General features: G+C 42.9%; 1 protein-coding gene across 5 annotated transcripts in view; it reads right to left on the reverse strand.

The window, feature by feature from the left end:
* The window catches only part of TFDP2 (transcription factor Dp-2), a 76151-nt gene that overhangs the window by 39445 nt on the left and 9663 nt on the right, over window positions 1-27043 (reverse strand). For 4 of the 5 annotated variants that reach the window (XM_066621061.1, XM_066621062.1, XM_066621060.1 and 1 more), the window contains 3 exons: window positions 25403-25501; window positions 6734-6855; window positions 2601-2648 (listed from right to left, as the gene is read on the reverse strand). In XM_066621061.1, the coding sequence (XP_066477158.1) occupies window positions 2601-2648; window positions 6734-6855; window positions 25403-25405 (173 nt within the window). In that variant the 5' untranslated portion in view covers window positions 25406-25501. The remainder of the gene's footprint in view (window positions 1-2600; window positions 2649-6733; window positions 6856-25402; window positions 25502-27043) is intronic. The other variant, XM_066621064.1, reaches the window with a different exon arrangement.

Genomic DNA, 27043 nt, shown 5'->3' on the forward strand with positions numbered 1-27043 from the left:
CACATTAGGATTGAGTTGCCCACTGTATTACTACTGATATTATTATTATTATTATTATTATTATTATTATTATTATTATTAACAGTATTTATATACCGCTTTTCAACTAAAAGTTCACAAAGCGGTTTACAGAGAAAAATCAAACAACTAATGACATATATGACTAATGACATAATAATATACAACAAGCACATTAAATTCTTTGAAATTTTAACTATTTTCTTCTTAATCATTTGCTGCTTTGCCACATACTACTTATGACTAATTTATCCTACACAACAAATAGGACACATTCCATTCAGAATATGAGTTGTAGGCTTATTATTACTTTACTTATCTTATGGGCTAGTATTTGGGTATTAATTGTGTTGTGTTAAACAATAAACAGATCTCACCCAACTATACTTTATTACCTCCCAGTCCAAGACTGGAAACTCAGCTAGTAAAAATATTTTTATTTGACAAGTGCGGCAGAGAGTGGCAGATTGTTCTTCCTTCCAAGGATGGTTGAATTACACATCAAATTTTGTTAATACAGTCCACCTTCCCCAACACAGAACTCAAGATCCATTGTTAAGCCTGCTTCTTCCTAGTTCTATTTCTTATTACATTCTTGGTCAAACTAGGGTGTCATAGACACAGCTAAAGCATTTGACTGCTATTGGTAATTCAATTCATCTACGTAGCCTATGGTTCAAACCATACAAAATTTAAAGTAGTGTAAGGCTACATGAGGAAGACAGATATGAGCAAAATTCATCTGAAGCCAAAGGTACAGAACCATTCAGACAGCAGAGCATCTACAGAGATAAAGATTAAATGTTTAGTACAAAGATTTCAATACATGATCTTCACTTCTCAAATTAAAAACTTAGTGATGACAAGAATAGTTTAATAGCACTGTGTATATCTTTTAAAAGCAAGTTCCATCAACAGAGGGTTTTTTATCCTTCTTCAATTAATGCTGGTTTGGATAATCTTGGCAAATTCTTGACTAATGTTTGAGTACATTTTGGAAAAAAAAAATCATTATGTTATGCTACATACAGGGTTACCCAAAAAAAAACCAGAACCCACAAATCTTTGAATAAAACTCTTAATTTTAATTTTTCTTCTTTTTTCTTTCACGGTATACAAGTCGACTTTGTGCATGAAATATTGGAACAATAATCTTCCCCAATAAGTCTTGGTCAACCAAGGAAAAGACATTTTGGACATTACTGGACCTTTGTAGGATTTAATAAAATTTTTATGGGTTCTGGTTTTTTTGGGGTCACCCTGTAATTATTGAATGGTCCCCTCGCCTGCGGAGGGTGAGGGAGGGCATTTGCCCATATCTGCGGTTTCACTTAACCATGGGGGGGGGGTCCTGGAATTTACCTTTGCAAAAGGAGAACACCAAAACCCTTAAAGGCCTAAAAAGTCTGCTATTTTATATCCCTAGAACAGTGGTTCCCAAACTTTTTTGGTTGGCATATCCCTTAACCCAGGGGTGCCCAAACCCCGGCCCTGGGGCCACTTGCGGCCCTCAAGGACTTTCAATGCGGCCTTCAGGGAGCCCCCAGTCTCCAATGAGGGCCCTCTGGAGATTTGTTGGAGCCCACACTGGCCCCACGCAACTGCTTTCAGTGTGAGAGTGACTGACTTCTCACGTGAGCTGTGGGATGAGGACTCCCTGCACAGCTTGCTGTTTCACGTCTGTGATGCAGTAGCGGCAGCAAAGGAAAGGCCAGCCTTGCTTTGTGCAAGGCCTTTTATAGGTCTTGAGCTATTGCAAGACCTTCATTCATTATATAAGTTCATCTTTAATATATTCATTTATGTAAACTTATATAAATTTATTCAAATTTTAAATGTAAATAAATTCTTTTCCCCCCCGGCCCCCCCTCACACAGTGCCAGAGAGATGATGTGGCCCTCCTGCCAAAAACTTTGGACATCCCTGCCTTAACCTACTGGGCCATTGGCCATGGCTCCCCATCAGGACTACAATCCTATACACTGTGTACGGCTGTGGGTTTTCACAAGGATTCTGTGGCTCCCCTGGCTGGTTTTCGTAGCTCCCCTGACTGGTTTCTGCAGCTCCCAGGGGAGCCACAGCTCACAGTTTGGGAACTACAGCTCTACACAGATGAATGAACTCAATTCAGTGCAACTAAAGTGCAGATAGTGGAAATTATTCAATTATATAATTGCACAGTTGATTCCCAAAACTCATGGTGATACACTGTGGGTTGTAGTAAGATAACCACCACTGAGTCTTAGGAAAGTGGTTACTGATTCAACCAGATTTACTTTTCCCTCATAAGAAAGCCTTGAAAACCTCTTAAAGCTAGTAACTATCTTCACAGATTTTGAAAAAAAAGAAGTTTCATGCTAGACATACAATCTAGAATATATTGCTAGAATTTATCTACTGCCTATCTGTAACAGAGAGCACCATTTTTTTTTCTGATGCAAAAGCCCTTCTCTTTCTGAGAAGAAATCATTTAAAAAATGGTTTTAAAATCATTTAAAAATGGAACACCATGACCAGATTCAAAGAAGTTAGTATGTTTTGTCTGCAAATTTAAGTTGAATAAAAGTCAATATCACACACACCTTTCTGAAAAATCTGATTCCATAAAGTCTCGGGTTCGTTTTCTTTCTCTGTGAATATATTAAAAAGAAGTCAGATAACAAAATACGTATTACATGGTACATACATATTCTGTAGCTCAAGGCATACCCATGCTGAATATTTTAAAAAGTAATTTCTTTATGTATCTTTATACATAATACATGTATCCTAATACACACACACACACACACACACACACACACACAGAGCACAATATGCTTAAGGTTGCAATCCTATTCACACTTGGAGCTTACTTCTGAGTATACATGCACAGAACTGGACCCTAAAACAAATTGTGATTGGGCTTGAAAGAAAAGGAATAGATCTTCATCTGAACTAAACTAAAATTTCATTCAAATTAATGGAATTCAGCTTCATGCAACCTTTACTGAACTCTACCACTATGAGAGCTATAATGATAAAAATAATGGAAGAAATCCATAAGACAAAAATATACTGAAATGCCAAAGACATCATGGCATTATCTTCTTTTCATCTTAAAGAAGTCATTTAGGTTATTAATACAAAAGACATTACTCAGTCTCATATGTGAATTTAATTACTACCTTGAGTCCAAACAAGGCCAAGGTTAAAATATGTCAAGAGATGCAAGAACAAAAAAGAATTAAAGGTGATCTCTCTATGAGCTTTGATTTATGTTACACACATAATTTGGCCCTGAGGTTTTTTATTTGCTTGCTTTACTCAAACAGCACTGTGGAGGGCCAGACCAGGATTAGGATCACAGCATGCAGGGAAGAAGTGCAATCTTTTACTGCAGCAGTGCAGTTTTGATGAAAACCATGCCTCCAAAGCTGTTTATTGGACCCAAAGGGAAGCATTCATTGGCATCAAAATGCAGTTAACATAAACACATCACTAGGCCCTAAAAACTCAGTGTCCAGTCACTAAGCAGGGAGTAACTAGGAACCTCTACTTTTGGAAAACTGATCCTGCCTCCTAGTAGGATGGAAGGGATTGACTCAACACATAAAAGGTCTCCCTGTGTATCACAGGTCTGCAAAAAAAATTTTTGGGACAGCTGTTTTGGTTTTGTTGACTGATTCTTATGTTTTTTTGGTGAGCTGAATCCAAAAACGATAGCAGTTTTGTCCTGGGACGTCAGGTTTTCGAACAAACGGGTGGTCATCGTTTTAAAAAATCTCTTAAAGCAAATATTTTATTTACATGAAAAATATTAACTCATTTGCACAGGTGACAACAAAATTAACACCACACTCAAGTAGACTGCTTGTGAAATCGTCTTTTTTTAAACTCTAAACTTCTTTTTGAGCTTTTCCTCTTGTAGGTGGCTTCCGGAAGATCCCTATACAACATCCAGCAGTAGTCAGCCATCATCGTTACACTCCATTTCCCTTGATACCTTCTTTCCATTTCTTTTATATCTTGATGGAAACGTTCTCCCTGTTCTTCACTCACTGCTCCCAAATTTTCAGGAAAATAGTCAAGGTGTGAGTTGAGAAAAAGGACTTTTAAGCTCATGGAGCAACCAAGCTTGTGGAACGCTTTCAACATTGTTTCCACCATTTCCTTGTAATTTGGGTCCTTTTGGTTTCCCAAAAAGTTATTTATGACCACAGTAAAGGCAACCCATGCTTCTTTTTGAGTTGGAGTCATTGAACTGATGAAGTCTTTGTCAGATATGAGTTTTCTAATATCCGGGCCAACAAAAAACCCCTCTTTCAGTTTTGCCTCCGTTAAACCTGGAAACTTGGATCCCAAGTACTTGAAGCATTCGCTATCTTTGGGAAGTGCCTTAACAAATTGCTTCATTAATCCTAATTTTATATGGAGTGGTGGTAATAAAACCTTGTCAGGGGGTACCAATGTATCTCTGAGAACATTCTTTTCACCAACAACTAGACTTCTTGGTGGCCAATTTTTTTGCTTCCAGTGATTTTGTCGGTCTCTACTGTCCCATAAACGTAGAAAACAAGGATATTTGGTGTACCCAGCCTGTTATCCCAGCAGCATACACAATACTTTCCAGCTACCTGTTTGACCAAGGCACATTTCGATTGTGAAAAAACCTGACGTCCCAGGAAAAAAAGGTGGTCATTTTCGAATTCAGTGCACCAAAAAACATAAGAATCAGATAAAATTATGAAAACAGCTTTTTGGTTGCAGACCTGTGTTATGAATGATTTTTTTCACTTCTGTATCCCAGATTCTTAGAATGAGAGTTATTATAGACAGTCACTGTCTTTGGCACCATGTATGCCATGCTGCTTAATTCAAAAGGTTCATCCTTCCTTTTTTTTTTTAAATTAACATGAAATCAAAATAGAAGCATTCAGAAGTGCATAGTATTTTCAAAATGTTTTAAATGGCAATACTTCAAACTTGCTCAAAACAGCTGCATGATAGACGCCAACAGGACTAATTCAAACTTAGAACCTCAGAGTCTGTGCAATAGTAGCTAACTGCATTGTTTCCTAAGGAACTATATATTTGCATAATTGGCTGTGTTATACTATGACACGAACACTTCCCACTCTTATTGGATCTCTGCCCCTTGCTTCTCTCTCTTTTCAAAATGCCCCTGTGATGAAATAGTTGTGGTTCACTGTGGAGGATTTTCCCTCCAGTTCTGAGGTGCTTCAGGTTCCAAGGCAGGCAGCCAATCAGAGCTGGTATGTAGTGCTAAAGAAAAGGTTACCAGGCCTGAAGAGACTCGCTCTCTTTCCTGTGCACTTCTGGTTGAGCAAGACAAGGAGAGCCACTCTCTGGGGGTCAGAGTGAAAGGTTGCTAGGGTGAGCCCCCAGGTACACAGAAAGGGACCAAGTAGTAGCCAGTGACTGTTAGGTTATGTTTATATTTGTCCCTCCAGGAGCTCTTGCTTACCCTCAGCTCAGGCTAGGCTGAGTTGTGATTAAGGTTCTCGGTCTAGATTAAGGTTCAGGGCCTACACATGTTGGCTTTCCTGCAGAATCAGCAACATTTAGGGGAAGTTTATCTGTGAGTGAACAAGCCTGTTAGCATTGTTTTTCCCTTCTGTTGATCAATTTGTTAATAAAACCTCTTTGTTAAAGCCTCTGCTATGTTCTGGGATCAGTGGACTTGTCAGACTCCCTGCTCTGTAGGTACTACTGTCAGAGTGAAAGCAATTACAACCCTGAATACTATTCATGGGGAGGGGTTTTGCCCAGGGAATCCCTCTGGGAACCAGATCTCTTGGGCTGCTGACTAAAACTACTGAGTCATACCCCATTAAGAGCGCAATCCAGACGCATTCTTGGGCCGGCACAAGTCCTTTGCACTGGCTCAGATATGTCGCTGGCCCAGAGATGTTGGGCCACCTCAGGAGTTAGGAGGCCAAATCTGTTGCCACTGCCTCGGCAGACTGGTGAGTTCGTGCTGTCCAAGTCAGGGCAGCATGGGAGTTTGGGGAGGGCAGGCAGTGGGCAAGCTGGTGGGAGGACTAAGCCTGGGAGGAGTTGAAGCCAGTATCTGGCACTTACTCTGGATTCTAAACCCCCTCCTGGGTGGCCCGGACTTACACAGGGCTACATGGATCTGCGCCACCTCTTTAGGTGGTGCAGATCCAAATAGCCCCATAAGGACAGCTGCTACATGACATGGGGTGAGGGGAATGCATCCAGCCGGCCTGCCTGCTCCAGGGCATGTTAGGATTGGTCTGTAAACTGTGCATCCAAACCAAGTGTAAGAGTGGGGAATGGGAAGTCAGTGAGTGCCTGGCACTAGGTGCTTCTGCCCTAGATCAGCTGGTGGTCGCTGGAAGCCCCCCTTGCTCTTTATGACAGCCCCAATTTCTCCCCTCTCCTAGATGCTGTTTTCTCGCTCACTCTTGCGCACTGGCACATCTTTTTTCTGATAAATATACAGCATCTTCTTTGTACAGCAGAAAGAGTAAGCAGTAAGAACTTGTTTCAATTGCGCAAATAATTATCCCACATCATCCTGTAAACAAATTAAGTAACTCCATTAACTTTGACTGAAGTTATGCAGCAACAGGTTTATGCCTGAGTCAAAACATGCATTCTCATACAATAAGCAGGCTCACTGAGTTATGGAAGAACACAGAACAAAAATAAGCATGCAAAAATGTGGAAAAGGAAATAGATTATTTACCCTGGGACCCAGCTAGTGGCTTCTGTTATATGTGTTTGAGTGACCATGGCTGGTGCTGTGGTATGTGGACTCCCAATCAGAACACTTCCTGAATTGGTCAGTCTTTGTGGTGTACTTATAATCTAGGGAAAAAAATCAGATGCAACACAAGTTAAACTCAGCTATGTAATCCCAACACAGAAAAGATAATCAAATCTGCGAGTTCAAGCAAGAATAAGAAGACCAGAATATCATTCAATTTATTCAGAAGACAACATGCTGCGTAAAATATGAGTCAGCCCATAGCAGACATCCAAGAGGAACAAGGGTAAATACAATTATACTAGGGCAAGGTAAACATTGCCTCGAATGTCAAATAGAGGTATACAGTGCAACTGATATTTAAATTATTGTAATAAACCAGGTACAGTCATATCTTGGCATGGGGGGTTCCTTTCCCGGGAATCGAACCCCATGGTTCTAAAACCCACAAATAATGAAATCTATGGGTCAGGCTCCTTGTAATCCTCCAAATGCAACTGGAATGGGTTGGAGTTGAAAACTGTAACTGCCAGTTTCCTTCAGGATGCCTTCGAAGGCCTTCTGAGGGTTGGCAAGCCTGTTCTTGGGTTTCCCAGCTCTCAGAAAGCTCTCTGGATGCAACTGAAGCAGAACTCTGGTTGTATTAAGAAGGACCAGGTCCAGCAGAACCCATGGGTTTGGATCCCGCAGTTAGATAAAACTTCAGGTCCTGTAACTGCTGATAAACCATCTGGACCTATAATGCATTTTTTTTCCTAAAGTAGGAATATTGACAGAGGAATTTGTTAGGGAACAGCCATCATCCCTGTATTTAGCATCCCCAAGCCATAAAGCCCACACAACTTGTGGAGTTGGCCAATTCAGTGTCTTCCTTTCAATCATGTTATGAGTCAAATTAACCTATTTCAAATAATTCTAGTAACTGATCGCATCTTCCAGAAGAGTAACCATGGAAATAACCAATCTTGAGCTACCCGATGCGTGGGGTTACAGAGGTGCTGAAAATGGCTGCTGCCTCATCAGGCGTAATCCAGGTAACCACCGCCTCCTCCTCAGGAGAAGGGGACTTCTGTCCCCTTCCCCCTGGGTAAAGTGAGTAACCTGCAATGTGGCTACTTGATTCTACATTGACCTAAAGGTCAAAGCCTCTGTGTTGGGCGGCCAGTCCAAAATGAAGGCTCTGGATCTGGTGGAGCTTCGCCCTCCTACCCCGCTCTCTCCCCTGGCACACCTGCTCCCCGCCCTCCCTCTGCATGACCACTGAGTGGCAGAGCTCCAGTGCTCCTCCGGCACTAGGGGCCACAAATGTGCCTTAAGGCACGTTTCTGACAGCACAAAGCTTAGGATTGGGCTCTTAAGTCTGCTGCAGTAAAGGTGCTACCTAATGCTGTAGCACAGTGGTTCCCAAACTTTTCAGCACCAGGACCCACTTTTCAAAACAACACTATCACAGCGATTTTATACTTTTTCATCTCACGACACTCTGACAAGGCACTATAATTGTCAAGGCACATCATTAGGTTTTGGACAATTGACAAGGCACATCATGCTGCCAGGGGATCACATCCCCCATTGGCCCTACTAATAAATGATCCTCCCTTAAATTCCTGGAGCACGACTGTGGACCAGTCCCGACACACCCATGTACAGTTGTTGAAAATGGTTGCTCTATCAGGACCCACCTAGATTTACAAGGTTTTTTAAAAAATGGGTTCGCTTTACTAGCAGCTCAAACCTGTGGTTTTATCTTTTTTACTGTGGTAGGGAGCTGCCTTCTGGAGTGTTTGTTGAGCTCCATGTTCATTGGATTGGGACCATTCTGATGTCCTTGCATTCCCCATCACCTGGCCTTCAATAAGAGCTGAGGCATGTTTGCCTACTCGTGAGTAAACACAAACATGCGTGCATCAGTTTTGCTTCTCATAGGGCTCAATACATTACCTTGTCAGCTTGGAGCAGCAGACTTCCTTCTCGAAAGCTTGTTAGGGCCTGCATTCATCAAATTGGGACTGTTCTGGTGATGCTGCATGTCCCTTGACCTACCCATCAAAGTGGACTAAGGCATGTTTGCCTACTTGTGTGTAAATGTACATGGATTGCTCCATTTTGGTTTCCATAGGGCTCTATACATTTTCCTTGTCAGCCATCAGTTTTGCAACCTATACCAAAAATCAGGTCCTGACCCACAGTTTGGAAATCGCTGCTGCAGCATTTTAAGAGATTAGCCAATTTATTTCAGCTTAAATTTTTGTGAACTATTCACTTAACGCATTGTTTCTCAAACTGTAGGTTGGGACCCACTAGGTGGGTTGCGAACCAATTTCAGGTAAGTTCCCACTCATTTCAATATTTTAATTTGAATATATTAGACTTGATGCTATTATGGTATGTGACTGCATTGGGGAAATGTTGCACATCTGTACTTTTAACAGGCTATATATACGCTTTTAACAATGATAGTCAATGGGACTTACTCTTGGGTAAGGGTGGGTAGAATTGCAGCCTAGGATTGTTAAAAATTTCCTGCTTGATGATGTCACTTCCAGTCATGACATCACTTCCTGAAAGATTCTCATTCTAAAAAGTGGGTCCCAGTGCTAAAAGTTTGAGAACCACTGACTTAATGCATCTGAAGTAAAATCCTAAGCAGGTAGACACACATACACTCAAAACTCAATCCTAACTAAATCCCCCTCCCCCGCTGATGCAGCTGTGCCACTAGAGCATGTCCTCTGGATAAGAGATCATGCGTTCTGTGCCCGAGCAAAAGCCTCCACTACTCAAATGGGCGTACTCGGACCTTTGCCAGCAGTTTAGTTGGAACATGTGTAAGTGTGCCTGGGAAGGCAATTTGAAGCTGGGAAGGGGTGGAGGACCTTGGTGGCGCAGCTGCCAGATAATGCCACAAACACACAGGTCAACAAAAAGTTATCTATTTTTCTGATGACTTAAAACACTTTCTTTGCAGTCACACAAAAAGCACATTTTTTCACTATGAAAAGGACAGTTTCCCTTAAAGCATGAAGTGAAAGATTTTCATCTCTCTTCAATGCTAGCACTTTTTTAAAAGGAAGAAAGGGCACAGCAATAGGGCTTTCTCCTCTGTAACAATGTGTGTCTCTCATACATCCCCCATCTCGGCCTAAAATGTAATTGATTTTACCATCATAGGAGTAATCCTTTAACAGAAATTCTACATTTTCATTGTAGATCTATTCAGACTCAAAAGGTCTACAAAACAGCATGACTGTGCAACATTGGCTACAACCCTGAGTATCTGTCTTTCGCAAGAGGTCAGCATGATGCAATCATGATGTCAGCCAGATGCTGTTCTACTAAGAGGCCACCTTCTTTTTGTGAAACTGCCAATCAAAACACAAACACACCCTTGATATCAAAAGCTGTTTTCTGACCTACTGGTTCAGAAAATGGTATTCACCATAACATGAATTGTAACAAAATCCTACTTCAATAATGAATATTTAAATTGCCATTTACATTACTTTCAGTCAAAGGGGGGGGGGACTTTAGACAACTGGCAGGATAGAGTAGGGAGGATGGGATCAGAGCATGAAGCTCTATTTACAGCCTAAGTGTATCCCTTTGAAGGTCTATAGAGTCTTCATAAATGGGTCTCTCGGCAGTTGGGATCCCTTGCTTTTCAAGGTTTCAGTCTGTAAGTCCCCTGTGTACCAGTTCTGTTCCAGAGGTCTGTATGGAATTTAGAATGTGCATAGATCAAAACAGCTTGCTTTTGCAGGCCCACACTATGCCACCTGCACAAAAGCACCAACATACGTAGATATCCATAACTCAGGGAGCCAATGTACAGATCTTAGATGGACACAAAAGAGAAGGAGCTGCCATCATGAGCCCACCCCTCTCTTCTGAAAGACATGCTCATTCTACCCTGCATGTCATGCGACAGGAATAAAATATATTAGGAATGGTTTGTCCAGTCCTTTCTGGACATTTTTATTAGCATTTCAAGCAGTCTTATAACAACTTACAATCTTCCCATGTGCATTCAAAGATCAAGTTCCTTCATTATTCACAGAAAAACATGCCCTGAAACAATGCTGGATTGGATGAGATAGCGTAATCATCTTGCATGTTTTCTTAATGATACAGCAAAATTGTGCACGATTCAGACTTTTCTCAGTGAGCCTTATCAGAGAATGGTGATAGTTTGGGTTATATCCTACATAGTTTCTGTTTGTGCAAGGGATGTGTGTGTGTGAGATGCAATTTTTGCCAATCTCCTCCTCTTGCTGCAATCCCAACTACTGCATGTTATCCTGCTCCAGAAGGTCCTCTCAACTTCAAGAGCCAATTTTCAGAGGAAAGACAAAAAAAACTATCCTTTTAGCAAACAGAATGCCTTTCACTTGCAAAAAAGAATACATTGGAACCATTAGACAAGTTTAGAATATGAAATTATTTCATATGATTGCCATTCACAAAAAGAAGTTTAGTCATTTTGCTTAGAAACATCCTTTTCACATCAGTCAGGAGAGAATGTAAACCAATTCCAAGTATATATAAGAACAGGTACAGATGTTGCTTTACCCATTAGCAGCTTTATGACCCCGGATGCAGAATTGGTATTCCAAGGCCAGGATTTAGTAGCAATTTGTATAGCAGACATTATGAAGGCCACCACTAGCACAAACGTATTTCCTTATAATCATACAACCTTGTTTAGATCAGTGTAGAAATTCTAAGATTAAAAAAATCCCCTTCTGTTTAAGAGAGCTGTTAAAGCTGTTATAAATGTAGTTGCCCAAGAACCAGAGATGCAAAGAGAGGCATACTCTGCATTAGGGTGCAATCCTATCCTGCGCTGGAACAGGCAAGCCAGGAAGCTTGTGCTGTATTCAGCGTAGGATTGTGGCCATAAGCAGCTCAGTCAGAGGCAAGGGGAAACACTGCCCCTTACCTCTGGGTAAGGACTGCTGGCCCCAATGGGTCTCCTTGGACTTGGACCACCTCTGGAGGTGGCACAAGCCTGAGGAGAGTGGAGCAGCTTGAAGCCACTCCGTTCTCTCTGGGAACGGGGGTTGGGATCCGGCATAAATGCTGGATCCCAGCCCTGCCTCTCACTCCCTGCCCACCCTTCCCCGGGCTGCCTACCGCCCGCGCTCCCCCTGCCCAGGAACGCCTCCCTCCCACCTCCCTTTCTTCGTTGCAACTTCCAAGGAGGAAGCCAGCGCGGAGGCTTGTGTTGGCCTCCGCAGGCCAGCGCTTCTTTGAGTGCCAGCCTGGCTTCCTCCTGAGGAGGTGCAAACATGCTTTATGGCATGTTTGCAACCCTCCCAGGCTGGCGAAAGGGACTTGCACCAGCCAAAGTGCACCAGCCAAAGTGGATCGCGCCCTTAGTCAGAAAACTAAACGCCCTTGAGTAGTTGCAGCCCTTGAGGTGCTGCAGTTTTCACATCTAGGATGACCATCACAGCAGAGGGGAGATCGGACTGGCCTCCACCATCAGCGAAGGGGCTGCTAGATTGTTTTGCATTGTTATTGAAAGCCACCCTGGGGATTATTTTAATCAAAAGATGGGGTATACACTTCATAACATATAAGTGTTACTCATGTACCAAAAAACCATGAAAACTCTTCAGTTATTATGCCAGCCCTAACTTCAGGTAAGTGGCGTAGCTAATAACCTTCCCTCTTTGCCCCAGCACAGTGTTTCTAACCAATAAGGGACATACTTTTTATTTATTTACTGAATTAACTGCATTTGAGTCACTTCTATTGTAACCTCACTTCCGAGGCATCATTTTGAGCTCAGCACCAGACTACATAATCATTCTCCCCCTGCTAAACAGAAGAGGAGCATCACTTGAAAAAGTGCCTCTTCACCGAATCAGCAGGGGTAACTGTATTATGATACACGGAAATGAGAGCTGACTCATATTAACACCTTATTGATTCCATGCTGTATCAGAAAAACATCTCATTGGCTCTCAGAACAATCAGTCTCACAGGTTAGTTTTGAGTTAAGAAAATCCACATTTTTGTTCCTTAAGGCAGTTGTGTTTTCATGTTCTGGTTAACTGGCCATAACTTTTGATAGAATACAGATATTCCAGTGCAATTTGTTTCATTGCAGTCTGCATTAAATTACCTTCCCAATGATATATTGCATGGTGGTATTATTAATACATACCAAGGTTTTCACAATTTTGGCCACTAGTGTCAAGTTTAGTTTGTTGCCCCCCTAAAACTTGTTGCCTGGTGCATTTGCTATTCCTGGCACCCACTTAGCTACACCACTGCCTCAGGTCAGTAAACATGTTTGGCAGACTTGCACATTGTGACCCTCAAAGTAAATTCCTACAGGCAGATTTTCTTAAATTTGAGTAAATTGTTCCACTTATCAAGTAGATTTACTATGTCAATGGACAACAGACAACGGAAGGAGATCATAGTGAGAGGCCTGCATCCCTCTAAATCCCAGCTACCCCCAATTTCACCCTCTCTGTGTTTCCCAAAGTAGTCCTCTTCCACCTGCAGTCCCTACTAGGCCTCAGAGTTTGGTGCACAGGGAGGGTTGGTCATCACCCTTGATCATCCTCTGCTGCCTTGGGGTAGTCTTGTCTCCTTGAGAGTGACTGGGTCTTCAACAGCCACTTACTCCCTCAGTGTTGATTCAGCCAACCTCATCCTTGACCTACAGAAAGCTTTCTTTAAATTGGGCAAAGGACCTGTTGGTTCCCCTCCACCCTCTCTAGCACTTCTCAAACCCCTAGCTAGGTCCACCCGCTGGGAGTGTTGCTCCTCCCTCTTCAGAATGTGAGTATGGCATTATGGAGCTTCAGGAGTACAAGGGCAGGGCACACACTTTCCTGTGGCGCAAAACAGAAACTCCCTTCTCCCACAAGCTCCAGGGGCTCCTGAGGTTTGAACAATGCCTGTGCCATACTGCATCCCCTGCCCATGCTCTCCTGTGGTTCTGCAAGGGGTGAGTCCAGATCCAGGCAGCCAAATTTCATTCTGATATACTAACAACCTGGATTTTATGATGTGATTTTCATGGTGGTAAAATACCAAAAAAATAAATACACCTTGTACTCCTGAACCTCCATAATGCCATACTCACATTTATAAGCATGTCTGTGTAATGCCAAACATATCAGTTAACATGTTCAATATCAGACATGATAATCTCCTTATATTGGTGTCTTGCACAATCGGTTTCATAAATCATGTCCCTTTTCACAGCAGGAGACATATGGCGATTAACACATTGCCTAATTAGAACTGCTAGCATTATTTAGACGAGAATCCTTTATTGGAATACAAAACAAACAAATCTGCAACTATATACATTTGGTCAGCCAGGAAGCAAATCAACTTCTCAATTGCGTAGCTCAATGAGCTGATAAGGAAAGTTGCCACAGTATCGGTTATTTCCACAGAGGAATCAGAGCCCAATCCTGGGCTCGATGCCACAGCTTCGTGCCACCGTGCACTGCCGGCCGGTGCTGGGCTAGCGCAGGGTGGGCACCCAGCCTCCGCTGCTCGGAGGTCTCACGGACTGCGAAGCCGCAGCACGGTAAGTGGGGGCGGGGAGGAGGCATTCCGGGGAGGGGGAGGCTGGTGGGGGGCGGAGAGAGGGCAGGGGAGGCATGACTGGGGGAAGGAGTGGGGAGGGAGGGAGATGGGTTCATGGGGCTTCGCTCCACCGGATCCAAGGCGTTCGTGCAGGGCTTGGCGCCCTACACAAATGCCTTTACTTTACCACCGACCACTGCGGGGCTTTCCAGCACTGACATAAGGGCAATGCAGCTTTGAGGTAAGGGAACAGACATTCCCTTACTTTGAGGAGGCTTCCAGGAGTGAAACCCAACTGCAGGATGCAGCACACGTCCCATTGGCACTGCTATGCCAGTGCTGGAAAGCCCTGACACAAGGGATTAGGATTGCGTCCTAAATCTAGCAAGGGAGAAGGCTCACCTTTTTTGATAACTGTGCAGCGAGTATAGATATGAGGCTACATGACCGTACAATATAGGATCCAGACTTAGCGGGGAACATGCTCTATTTGCCATGCTGTAAAGATCCTGCCTTTCAATGTCAAAATATCTGTGTTTGATGTACTAAAATGCCTCTTGATAAGAAAGCGAGCCTAAACATTCAAAAGACAACCTGATCGAGTTAATTTTCTTTTCCAAAACGGTTAAAACAAGGGGCTGATTAGATTCAAGGAACATCATATAGAGCAAGCTTTGAGGATCATAGTTGTAATACATTTGCAGCCAAAATTTAATAGCTATCAGTCAGGCCTGGTTTCTAACAAAGATTGGTCCGTTTCTAGGCACAAGGCTGCAAGCTACACAATTCAGAATACCCAAGATTTTTCCCAGAAATTTACCTTGGGCAGACTCCAGCTAGCATTATTAAAAAATTTTCTACTGTCTGCTTTTGATAAATAAAGCTTTTATCATTCTAGGCCTTACAAACATGACTTTTCTGGAGTAGATATTTTCTATTAAAGAGTTTGAGAGAACTCTGTTCTTATCTCTACATTTAGTTTTGTCTACCTGATATTTGGATCAAGAACACCACCTTTAATGTTTATTTGAATAAGCGACAGAAATAGAGTTTACTTCAACTGTACTGCCATCTACTGTAAAGAGGAAACAAAGCAGATTAGAGAATGCATTCTTCAAAATGTTTTTGCCTAAAAAAACCAATTAGACAAAACCAACTAGAACTCTTCATCTTTGAGTTGATTGACAGCTATTGTAGTCAATGAGAGGAGCATATTCCAGTCAGTCTCCTATACTGCCATTTCAAACAGCGAGCTTTCCAGGGTATGGATACAGGGGATACAGGGGATGAATAGATCCCCTGCATTAATAGAGCTTCTACTGTAGTAGGAATGCAACATCTACAATACTGTGAATTAGAGAATCTTATAATTTTTCTTTAAGTACAGATGAGCACATTCAGAACCTGTGGGTTCCAAACCAGCACAGGGCCTCACCTGACCTCCTGGACTCGACCAGAAGCACTGTCTGGTTGCACTTTGGGATGCTTTCTGAGGCCCAGGGAAGTAGCATGCAACTTATCCAAGCCTCAGAACACCTCCTGTCAGAAAGTGCCTTTCTGACACCTCTGGGTGGCTTTCTGAAGCCCAGAAAGGTCCTGCACAGCATCTCTGGCCCTCAGAACACCTGAGAGGAGAGATGACAGTCAAGTATGCCTTTCTATCTTGCCTCTGAGCTTCCTAGACAGAGGTGGTGGGCCACTATAGGACAGAGGATACCGAACTACAGGCACCTTTGGTTTTTCTTGTTTTTTAGTTAACTAGGTGACCAATGACAGTTAACTAGGCTGCCAATCAAAGTCTGGTAGGCCACTGGCTATTAGTCTGAGGGGTGGGAAACCAAGCATGTGCTCTCAAATGCTGTGTATGAGTTATCAAATTAAAGTTTTTATCACTCTCAAACTGCTTTTCAAAATACTTGTACCCTACACCTTACATTAATGCTCAAACATGCAATAATCTGAATTTTTTAAATAGTCTCAACGTTAGTATGGTGCTTTGAAACTGTGCAAAGGGTTTCATATGCATTATTTTGATGTCCTTATGACAACCCTGTAAGTATTATCTCCATATTGCAGATGGAATGCAGAGGCCAAGAAGCAGCAGCTAGCTTAAGGTCATGTTATCAAAATAGCCAGCCCCAGCAACTACTTTGATCATAGGCCCTCAGTGAACTGAGAATGACGACAATCAACACCAATGTCAGTTAAGATAATTTACTTAAGTTAAAGTAGACCATAAGAAAAGACATTACATTACATATGCAGGGAAGTGAACATTGACACTGCAAGAAATAACCATTCCTCCCATTCAACCTTCCCTTTTTAAGCTGCTTTCTAACCCCCAGAGACCAGGCATTAACTCCTTCTCTGATGGTTATGAAGGAATCTGGAACCCTAGGTTGTAAGCTGAAGACAGATCTTGAGCTGAGAAGACCTCACTGACTTACAGCCCAATCCTATGCATGTATACTCAGAAGTAAATCCCATCAGAGTCAATGGGGCTTACTCGCAGGACAGTGTGGGCAGGATTGAGCTGTCTGGCTGCAATCCTAATAACACTTTCCTGAGAGTAAGCCCCACTGAACAAACTAGAACTTACTTCTGAATAGACCTGGTTAGGATTGTGCCCTCAGAGAATCCTGAGAGCAGTGTGCAGCCTCCTTTTATAGCTGAGTTTGCACAAGGCTCCCTGGTTTTGCACACTGCATGCTAGCCTTTTTGTACCCAGCACTAAAGAGTGAGCTGAGGAGGACCTGAAAAGAGCTATTTTCAATCAGGTCCTTCTCTCACTCCTTAAGCTTCCCTAGGGTACCAACAGAAGGTCAACCAATCAGGAGTTTAGTCTATGCTAGGCCTAACAAGTAATCTTTACTAAATCAGAGGCCTAAATTAACTCAGGGCCTGATAAGTAACACGGAATAAATTTTCTTCGAACAGCCTGTTCACCAGTTCACAACAGAGATGAAATTGACAATAGACTGCTTCTCAATTTAAAAATAGCAAAAAAAAATCAGTCTAACTTACAAAAGACCAAAGGTGCAATCCTAACCCACTTTCCAGCACCAACATAATGGCAATGCAGCTCTGAGGTAAGGGAACAAATATTCCCTTACTTTGAGGAGGCCTCCCTGAGTGCCACCCAACTGCAGGATGCAGCACATGTCCCACTGGCACCGCTATGCAGGTGCTGGAAAGTTGGTTAGGATTTGGGCCCAAAATAGTCACACTGAGAAAATTCTTGTCTGCAGTAATGTCAGTTACTCTGTCACGGCTCTGTCACTTTATCTGAATAAAACCCATAATATAAAAAATTAATCAGTGTAAAATATTTTTATATACCATTTAACAAAAAAATTGACAAAGCTATTTATTTTTATAACATTTCTAGGTCATCATTCAGTTCCACTAAGGAAACTTATAAACAATATCTAAAAATTTTTAATTTTTAATCAGTCTCAGGTTCTTTCCACTGTGTAAAAACACAATACTAGAATGTACAGAGAAGCCACTGAAATTCAAAAACACAAAAACTTTATCAACAAAAAAGAGACTCAGTATAAGTAATGCCTGGCTTCCAGCACCTAATACACTAGAACAGGGTGCCCAAACCCCGGCCCTGGGGCCACTTGCAGCCCTCAAGGCCTCTCAATGCGGCCCTCAGGGAGCCCCTAGTCTCCAATGAGCCTCTGGCCCTCCGGAGATTTGTTGGAGCCCACACTGGCCCGATGCAACTGCTCTCAGCATGAGGGTGACTGTTTGACCTCTTGTGTGAGCTGTGGGATGAGGGCTCCCTCCAATGCTTGTTGTTTCATATCTGTGATGCAGTAGCAGCAGCAAAGGAAAGGCCAGCCTTGCTTTGTGCAAGACCTTTTATAGGCCTTGAGCTTTTGCAAGATCTTCATTCATTCATATAAGTTTATCTTTAATATATTCATTTATGTAAACTTATGCAAATTTATTCAAATTTAAAATGTAAATTAATTCTCCCCCCCGGCCCCCGACACAGTGTCAGAGAGACGATGTGGCCCTCCTGCCAAAAACTTTGGACACCCCTGCACTAGAATAAAAAACTTTGAAGTGAATCCTACATAGCAATGATGAACAGGCAAAGAGTATTAGTATTCCTTTAATAATTCAAGCAGAAACTGGCAGTTGAGCTGGTGGCCAGCTAACAGTTGAAAGGACACAAATTTGTTGAAATCCCTGATGATACTTTCCATAGCTGAAAGCGAAACTTTGGGACTAGATCCTACAATGTGCTTTAATCTGTGGCTTAAAGACTCAAGAAACATTTCAAATTATGTTTTGAACTCATCCAGTCAAGAAAGCTTTAGTATGTTTTTAACATCTAAAAAGTTCAACATGATTACAACACTACAAAAATCAAGCATACAATATAACCAATAAGAGCCGTTACAATGAAACATTCAGGAAAAAACTAAAACAGAAGTTATTTCCTGCCTACTTAAAAGCAGATAGCACAGGGGCAAGCTGAGCCTCTTGGGGAATTCCACAGCAGGATGCTGCCATTGAGAAGGGCGTGCCTTGCATGTCCCCTCCTAGAGGATCTGTTCGCAATTGGTTATTTCCAATGGTTAACTCAGAGCATAGACCAAGTTCACATGGGAGCAGACTGTTCTTCAGGTAACTAAGACTCAAATCATGTAGGGATTTACTGTATAGATTTAATAACCTGCATCTTGAATTGTGTCAGAAGCATACTGGAAGCCAATGCAAATCTGAAAACACTAATATGTTCATCCAAAAGCTGCCTATAAGCAACCTGGCCGTTGCCTTCCACAAATCAATGCACAACTGTAGGGAAGACCTGCCTTCATCAGCCTATTATATATGTTCAGTCCCACTCCATCACTTCAGAGGTCTTTAGTGGAAGCAGCTGCCAAAGGACATCACCATGAAATGTAAAGGGAAAAGCATGAATAATTCTAGCATTATGTGGACACTATATTTCCTACAACTTAGCCTTTGTAAGCTGTTTTGTAAGTTTCTTGGGGCTATGCAGTATTCAAAATAAACTAAATAAATAGGATGTCCTCAGAAATGTCCTTCTACAAGTGTATTTTTCTCTATTAGGTCACACATGCATACACATATGATGCAGAAATCAATATACAGTGATGCCTCGCAAGACGAAATTAATTCGTTCCGCGAGTCGTTTCGTATTGCGAAAATTTCGTCTTGCGAGGCATCACTGCAAATTGCAAACAAACCAAAAAAAAAATTCATCTTGTGAAGCACGGCCATAGAAAAATTAGTCTTGCGAGTCACCAAAAAAATTGCAAAACGCTTTCGTCTTGCGAGTTTTTTGTTGCGCGAGGCATTCGTCTTGCGAGGCACCACTGTAATGGCTGCAACTGAGACGTCTTCTTTGCTACTGAATGTGGAAACCACGTAGGGGATTCTGGATCAGAGACCTAGGCCCAGATCACAAGCCTTTGACGACTGGGAAAGAAAATGATCTCCTCACATCACCTTTTTTTGTGTTTTCAGAAACATATGCTGCTCATCATCCTTAAATCACTGATCACCAGACCTATCCCTTCCCCCTTGTGTAGTGCCTAACTGTGCACTGATGGGACATCTGGAAGATTAGCAGGTATTGTGTCAGCATCAAGCTTGTGAGTGGGACTGAAAATGGGATTGTGAGTAGGTGCTGTGGAGGTGTGATGTGAATGAGTTCTGTTTGTGACAGGGGAATGTTTAATCTTGGTCTTATAAAAGGGAAACCAAGGAGAAGGTGCTGACCTCTGTCTCGGTGAGAGGGGGATGGGGTGTGTGCAGTAACCCCAGTTACAGTGAGAACAGTATAAGGGTTGCTGCCTGAGGTGGATTGAACATAGAAAAACTTCCTGGTGAGGAGCCAATACAAAGTGAAAAGGACTGAGTGCTGAGTGGAGTATGTGTGGTTTAAGTTGCGTGGTTTGTGGGTCCACCCTGCTGAAGGGCAATGTGTGTGACACCTCAAGAGAGTCCGGGCAAGGGGAGTGCAGCCACCATTAGTAGAGTGATGGGTTATGAATGATATGGTGGTGGGGGTCAGGCAGGCTGTTACAGGAGAACAAGGGTCAGTCAAAGACAGACTGTCCCTCTTTCTGGCCCTTTTCCATCCCTCTGTCCTTTGGCACACTAGGCAGTGATCACCTGTGTCTGAAACTGCTGCTCTTGAATGCCAGGTCAGTGAATAATAAGACCTGTCCAGGATCTAATCCAGGATGAGAGTACTGACCTGGTGTGCATCATGTAGACCTTGTTGGTTGAGTCAGTTGGTGTAAACTTCTCCCTGATTTGCCCATCAGGTTTCTGGGTACTATAGCAGCCATGACTACAGGGGCAAGGTGGTGGAGTTGTGATGGTCCATCACTATACCATCCGTCTTACCACATACTCAAACCTTGTGGACCACTAGACAAGATACTTTCGTGTCAGGTTGGAAGGGCGAGACAAAAGGGATTCTGTTGGTATACCAAGCACCATGCTGCCCAACAGTCTCCTGCCTGAGCTGGCCAAGGTCATCTTGAGCATGATCTTCCAGACCAGGAGAACCTTGTCTTATCAGGATTTAATTTCAGGTTCTTCACCCACATCCAGCTCCCAAATGCCTCCAGACAACGATTAGGGGTATCTAGTGATGTCCCTGGGGCATCTGTCTATCCTACCTTCTGGGATATTTTTCAGGTTGTGGAACCTGAAGTTTCGGACAGGATTCTCTAGAGTGTGAGGCCATCTTCTTGCCTACTTGACTCTTATCCAGCATGACTAATTAGATCCATCCAGAGAGGGCTGTTCGAGGAGACAGTGAGGGTGGTGAATTAATCTCTGAGGGAGGGAGTGCTGCCGCTTACCTTGAAGCAGGCAGTGGTTCACCCCTTCCTGAAGAAACCCTCCCTGGATCCAACTAATTTGAACAAGTTTTGGCCAGACTTGAACATTCCGTTTTTGTGCAAGGTGAACGAGCGGGTGGTGGCATGCCAGCTTCAGAAGGTCCTGGAGAAAGTTGATAATCAGCATCCATTCCAGTCTGACTTCAGGCTGGGGTTTGGGACAGAGATGGCCTTTGTTGCCTTGGTGGATGACTTGTGCAGGCGAATGGACAGGGGGAGAGTGTTCCTGTTAGTCCTGCTGGACCTCACAGTGGCCAGTACCATCAACCATGGTGTCCTTCTGAGTTGGCTGGCTGAGTTGGGGATTGGAGGCACCGTTTTGTGGTGGTTCTACTCCTTCCTGGCTGACAGATCCCAAAAGGTGGTGTTTGGGGATACTTATTCAGCATCCTGACCTCTTAGGTGTAAGATGCAACAAGACTCCATTCTATCCCACATGCTGGGATAGCATGTGGGAATATCTACATGAAGCCACTGGGAGAGGTCATCCAGAGGTTTGGGGTAGGGTGCAGTCAGTATTCTGATGACACCAAGCTCTCTCTCGTCTTTCCTCCTGATTCCGAGGAGACAAAGCCCTGGATCATTGTCTGGAGACAGTCAGGAGCTAGATGTGAGCGAATAAGCTGAAATTAAATCCTGATAAGAAAGAGGTTCTCCTGGTCCAGAAGTTCAAGAATCAGGTATTGGACTATTATCCTGCTCTGAACAGGGTTGCACTCCCTCTGAAGGAGCAGATCCGCAGCTTGGGGGTGCTCCTGGATCCATAGCTGCACCTGGATTCCCAGGTGGTGGCTGTGGCCAGGGGAGCCTTTGCTCAGCTTTGGCTGACTGGCCAGCTGTGACCACATTTGGTCGCTCAGACCTAGCCATGGTGACCTATGCCCTAGTGACATCTAGATGAGATTACTACAACACGCTCTATGTGGGGCTCCCTCTGAAGACGGTCCCGAAACTGCAATTAGTGCAGAACGTGGCTGCCCATGTGGTTTACAGGGCTCATCAGTGCAACTCATCGGTCCACTGCTTCAGCGACTACGCTGGCTGCCAGTTCATTTCCAGGCTCAATTCAAAGTGCAAGTTTTGACTTTTAAAAGCCTATACAGTTCGGGTCCATGGCATTTGAGGAACTGCTTCTTTCCATACAATCCAACCTTGTCCTCTCAGGTTATCAGAGGGGGCCCATCTAACTGTGCTGCCACCAGCAGAGTTGAGGGAGATAGTGACACCACTTTCTTGGTGGTGGCAATCCATCTGTGGAATTTCCTTCCCCTGCAATTGAGAACAGCTCCTTCTTTAGATTCCTTTTGGCGGAGTCTTAAGACCTTTTCATTCAGGAAAGCTTTTTTATGCTAACACAGGGAGGGTGTCTGCTGCTTTTTTATGAATGTATTTTAATCGTGATTCAAGTTTATTGTGTTTTAATTCTATCTCAATGTTTTCAGTATTGTTTTATCATTCATTTGTAAGCCACCTTGAGTGGCCTTAGTGGGGAAGAATGGCGGTAAATAAATAAATAAACAACATACACTAAGAAATTCTGCTAATGCCATGTTATTTCCGTTATTCTAAGAAATATTTTAATAGCAGAATGAAAAGTGTGTGTAAAGATAGAGTTAGCTCTCTTCTGCACTATCAAAAGACATGCAGAAAATGAGTGTTGGGAGAGTTAGGACAAAAGAAAATATTTCTTTACTCAGCGTGTAGTTGGTCTGTGGAACCCCTTGCCACAGAATGTGATGATGGCATCTGGCCAAGATGCCTTCAAAAGGGGATTGGACAAATTTCTGGAGGAAAAATCCATTATGGGTTACAAGCCATGATGTGTATGTGCAACCTCCTGATTTTAGAAATGGACTATGTCAGAATGCTAGATGCAAGGGAGGGCACCAGGATGCAAGTTTCTTGTTATTTGCTATGCTCCCTGGGGCATTTGGTGGGCCGCTGTGGGATACAGGAAGTTGGACTAGATGGGCCTGTGGCCTGATCCATTGGGGCTATTCTTATGTAAGTGTTTAGTGGGTCACAGAGGTAAGATAAAAATTCTTAAAAGTCATATGTATAGAGTTGATTTTACTTGTTCCTACCAGTGAAGTTAAACCACTGACCTCCACTTGTTATAAGCTCAATTTTTGCCAAGAATCAAGCATGCAATGCTTGTGCAACTGCATTATATAGGAAACTATTTCAGTAGTAGCAGGAAACATTGTGTAACTGTTTCTCAGTTTTTAATCAGCCCCACAAATCAATTCTTGATGGTACCATTCTACATAATAGTTGCACTGTTATTTTCAAATAGATCTTCAGAGCATGAGTGGGAAATTCTGGTGTTTTCTACAGAACCCCAGAAGTACCATCCAAGCTACTAAGGCTTGCACATACTTTTTCTCCATTCACATCATTAGCAAATAGTGCAATAATAAGAACATAAGAACAGCCCCAATGGATCAGGCCATAGGCTTATCTAGTCCAGCTTCCTGTATCTCACAGCGGCCCACCAAATGCCCCAGGGAGCACACCAGATAACAAGAGACCTGTATCCTGGTGCCTTCCCTTGCATCTGGCCTTCTGACATAGCCCCTTTCTAAAATCAGGAGGTTGCACATACACATCATGGCTTGTAACCCATAATGGATTTTTCATCCAGAAACTTGTCTAATCCCCTTTTAAAGGCATCCAGGCCAGACGCCGTCACCAAATCCTGCGGCAAGGAATTCCACAGACCGACCACACGCTGAGTAAAGAAATATTTTCTTTTGTCTGCCCTAACCATCCCAACACTCAATTTTAGTGGATGTCCTGGTGTTCTGTGAGAGTGTAAAGAGCATCTCTCTATCCACTTTATCCTTCCCATGCATAATTTTGTATGTCTCAATCATGTCCCCCCCTCAGGCGTCTCTTTTCTAGGCTGAAGAGGCCCAAAAGCTGTAGCCTTTCCTCATAAGGAAGGTGCCCCAGCCCAGTAATCATCTTAGTTGCTCTCTTTTGAACCTTTTCCATTTCCACTATGTCCTTTTTAAGATGTGGTGACCAGAACTGGATGCAATCCTCCAGGTGCGGCCTTACCATTGATTTGTACAAAGGCATTATAATATTAGCCGTTTTGTTCTCAATACCTTTTCTAATGATCCCAAGCATAGAATTGACCTTCTTTACTGCCGCTGCACATTGGCTCGACACTTTCATCGACCTGTCCACCCCCCCCCCCCAAGATCTCTCTCCTGATCTGTCACAGACAGCTCAGAACCCATCAGCCTATATGTGTGAAGTTTTGATTCTTTGCCCCAATGTGCATGACTTTACACTGACTGACATTGAAATGCATCTGCCATTTTGCTGCCCATTCTGCCAGTTTGGAGAGATCCTTCTGGAGCTCCTCACAATCACTTCTGTTCTTCACCACTCGGAAAAGTTTGGCATTGTCTGCAAACCTAGCCATCTCACTGCTCACCCCTGTCTCCAGGTCATTTATGAAGTGGTTGATGAGCACCGGTCCCAGGACAGATCCTTGGGGAACACTGCTTTTCACCTCTCTCCATTGTGAAAACTGCCTATTGACACCCACTCTCTGTTTCCTGGTCTTCAACCAGGTCTCAATCCAGGAGAGGACCTGCCCTCTAATTCCCTGACTGTGGAGTTTTTTCAGTAGCCTTTGGTGAGGGATCGTGTCCAACGCCTTCTGAAAGTCCAGATACATAATGTTCATGGGTTCTCCTGCATCCACATGCCTGTTGACCTTATCAAAGAATTCTATAAGGTTCGTGAGGCAAGACTTACCCTTACATAAGCCATGCTGATTCTCCCTCAGCAAGTCCTGTTCATCTATGTGTTTTGAGATTCTATCACATACACAAGATCACCAGCATCTTGTCTCTGCCAAGTAACACATCTAAAAATACACTAAGTCCCCAATACACAAACAGGTTGGGTTCCAGAGGTCTTATACAAAAGTCGAGACATAAGCAAGTCAGAACAGCCAGTTCTTGCAGGCCCAGCACTACTGCACCTGCGTGAAAGCACCAGAGGATGCATTGCACCTGCCTGAAGAGCCAAGACAGCTGTAAGTAACTCATGGAGTCAGTGTAAGGTCAGTAATGGTCCATTGTATTGACAGTCTCTTTACTAATTCTCAAATAACCTGAGAATTCCCCTTATTTTTACAATCCAATTCTTTTAAAAGGCAACTTACCATTTGGGGCCCAACATTCACATTTATTGATGGTAACGTTTTCAGCAAATCTTGGTTAATTGATGTAAAATGCTGGTAGCACAATTTCGGAAATACTTCCTAAAAAGAAACATTAACATTATTTTCTCCACATAAAGTACACATCTACTGAAACAATTTTGGTGGTAGGGAAGCCAAAAGCAATACAACTGCAACATATGCAAAGGAACAAATGAAAACAGTTTAATTTAATTTAAATCCTGGCATTCCTTCCTGGGCATGAAGGCTTATTCACACAACTCCTCTGAGGTAGGTTTGACAGATCAATGGCGATCCAGTAAGATCAAACATGGAATAGGATTTGAACATCTGAACCCAAAACTAGCTACTATATAGGAACACTGCTTTATGTAGCCCCACTACACTTGAACTGAGGTGGAGGAAGTAGACTCATATATTGATATTCCTCGAAAGCTTTACTAATGCAATTGTGCATTAGTATCTATTCTGGCAGCCCCTACTGCTTGATAAAGCAAGGCAATTAGATTTCAGACAAGTGTTGCGTTGGCCTGTTAATTGCTTTCTGAAAGCTATAGGGGCATGATTTGTTTAAAATTGGGGGGATAGGGCTTGTGGGTTCCCTTGGGGGCCCCTCTAATTTTTCATCCACACTTTGAGCACTGTCATATTCACATGAATATATACAAAATTTCCATCCAATGTATTGTAGCAGAAGCACAAGAGAGCGCTAAAGCTTACAAGCACTAATAAAATATCTGGTTCTAAGATATTTTCTTAGATCTTAGAAAATATTTTCTAAGATCACACTCATAACAATTACTGCATAATTCACCTTTCTAATTAAACTCTCAAGAATAAAAGCATACCCTTTCTCAATAAGTGTCAATTTCCAAAGTTTCCACTACATCAAGGCACATGTCATCATGCACATTTGAATTAATGGGACTAGTTAAATTTTAATATGCAACCCATTGTTTTGCTGCCACAGATAAAACTGCTAAAGCCTCCAATATAGTTCATGAACATGTAGCAGCCCCAATCTGATTATGGCCCAAATCCTAAACAACTTTCCAGCACTGGCATAGCGGTGCCAATGGGACGTGTGCTGCATCCTGCAGTTGGGTGGCACTCATGGAGGCCTCCTCAAACGTAGGGAATGCTTGTTCCCTTATCTCAGAGCTGCATTGGCCTTATGTTGGTGGTAGAAAGTAGGTTAGGATTGCACCCTAAGATAATCATAATCAATGACAGCTAGTTGTTTGAAAGGACTGAATCTAGTTTCCACATCCTTCTTTTCAACAGGAATCATTCTGATCAAGTGATTACCTGATAAGGGCTATGAGCATTCAGCATTAGCAGTTGGACTGGAGAAAGATACAGTAATAGTCGTTTAGTATAGTAATAGTTCCTATGTATAGTAATGGTTCCTATGTGCATGCTGTTCCTCAGTGAGTTAGAAATTCATGCATATATATCCCCCCCAGCATGTCTGGTGAAAGCAATTTAAAATTGTCTGTAAAATGGCCTAACACAGCGTTTTCCACAACTGTGGGTCACAACCTGATTTCTGGTGGGTCTCAAAGCACTGAGCAAAGCTTCCAATGTAAACATAGGTGATGGCAAGAGCAGATAACTACCGCA

This window comes from Tiliqua scincoides, chromosome 3, assembly GCF_035046505.1.
Source record: "Tiliqua scincoides isolate rTilSci1 chromosome 3, rTilSci1.hap2, whole genome shotgun sequence".
NCBI lineage: Eukaryota > Metazoa > Chordata > Lepidosauria > Squamata > Scincidae > Tiliqua > Tiliqua scincoides.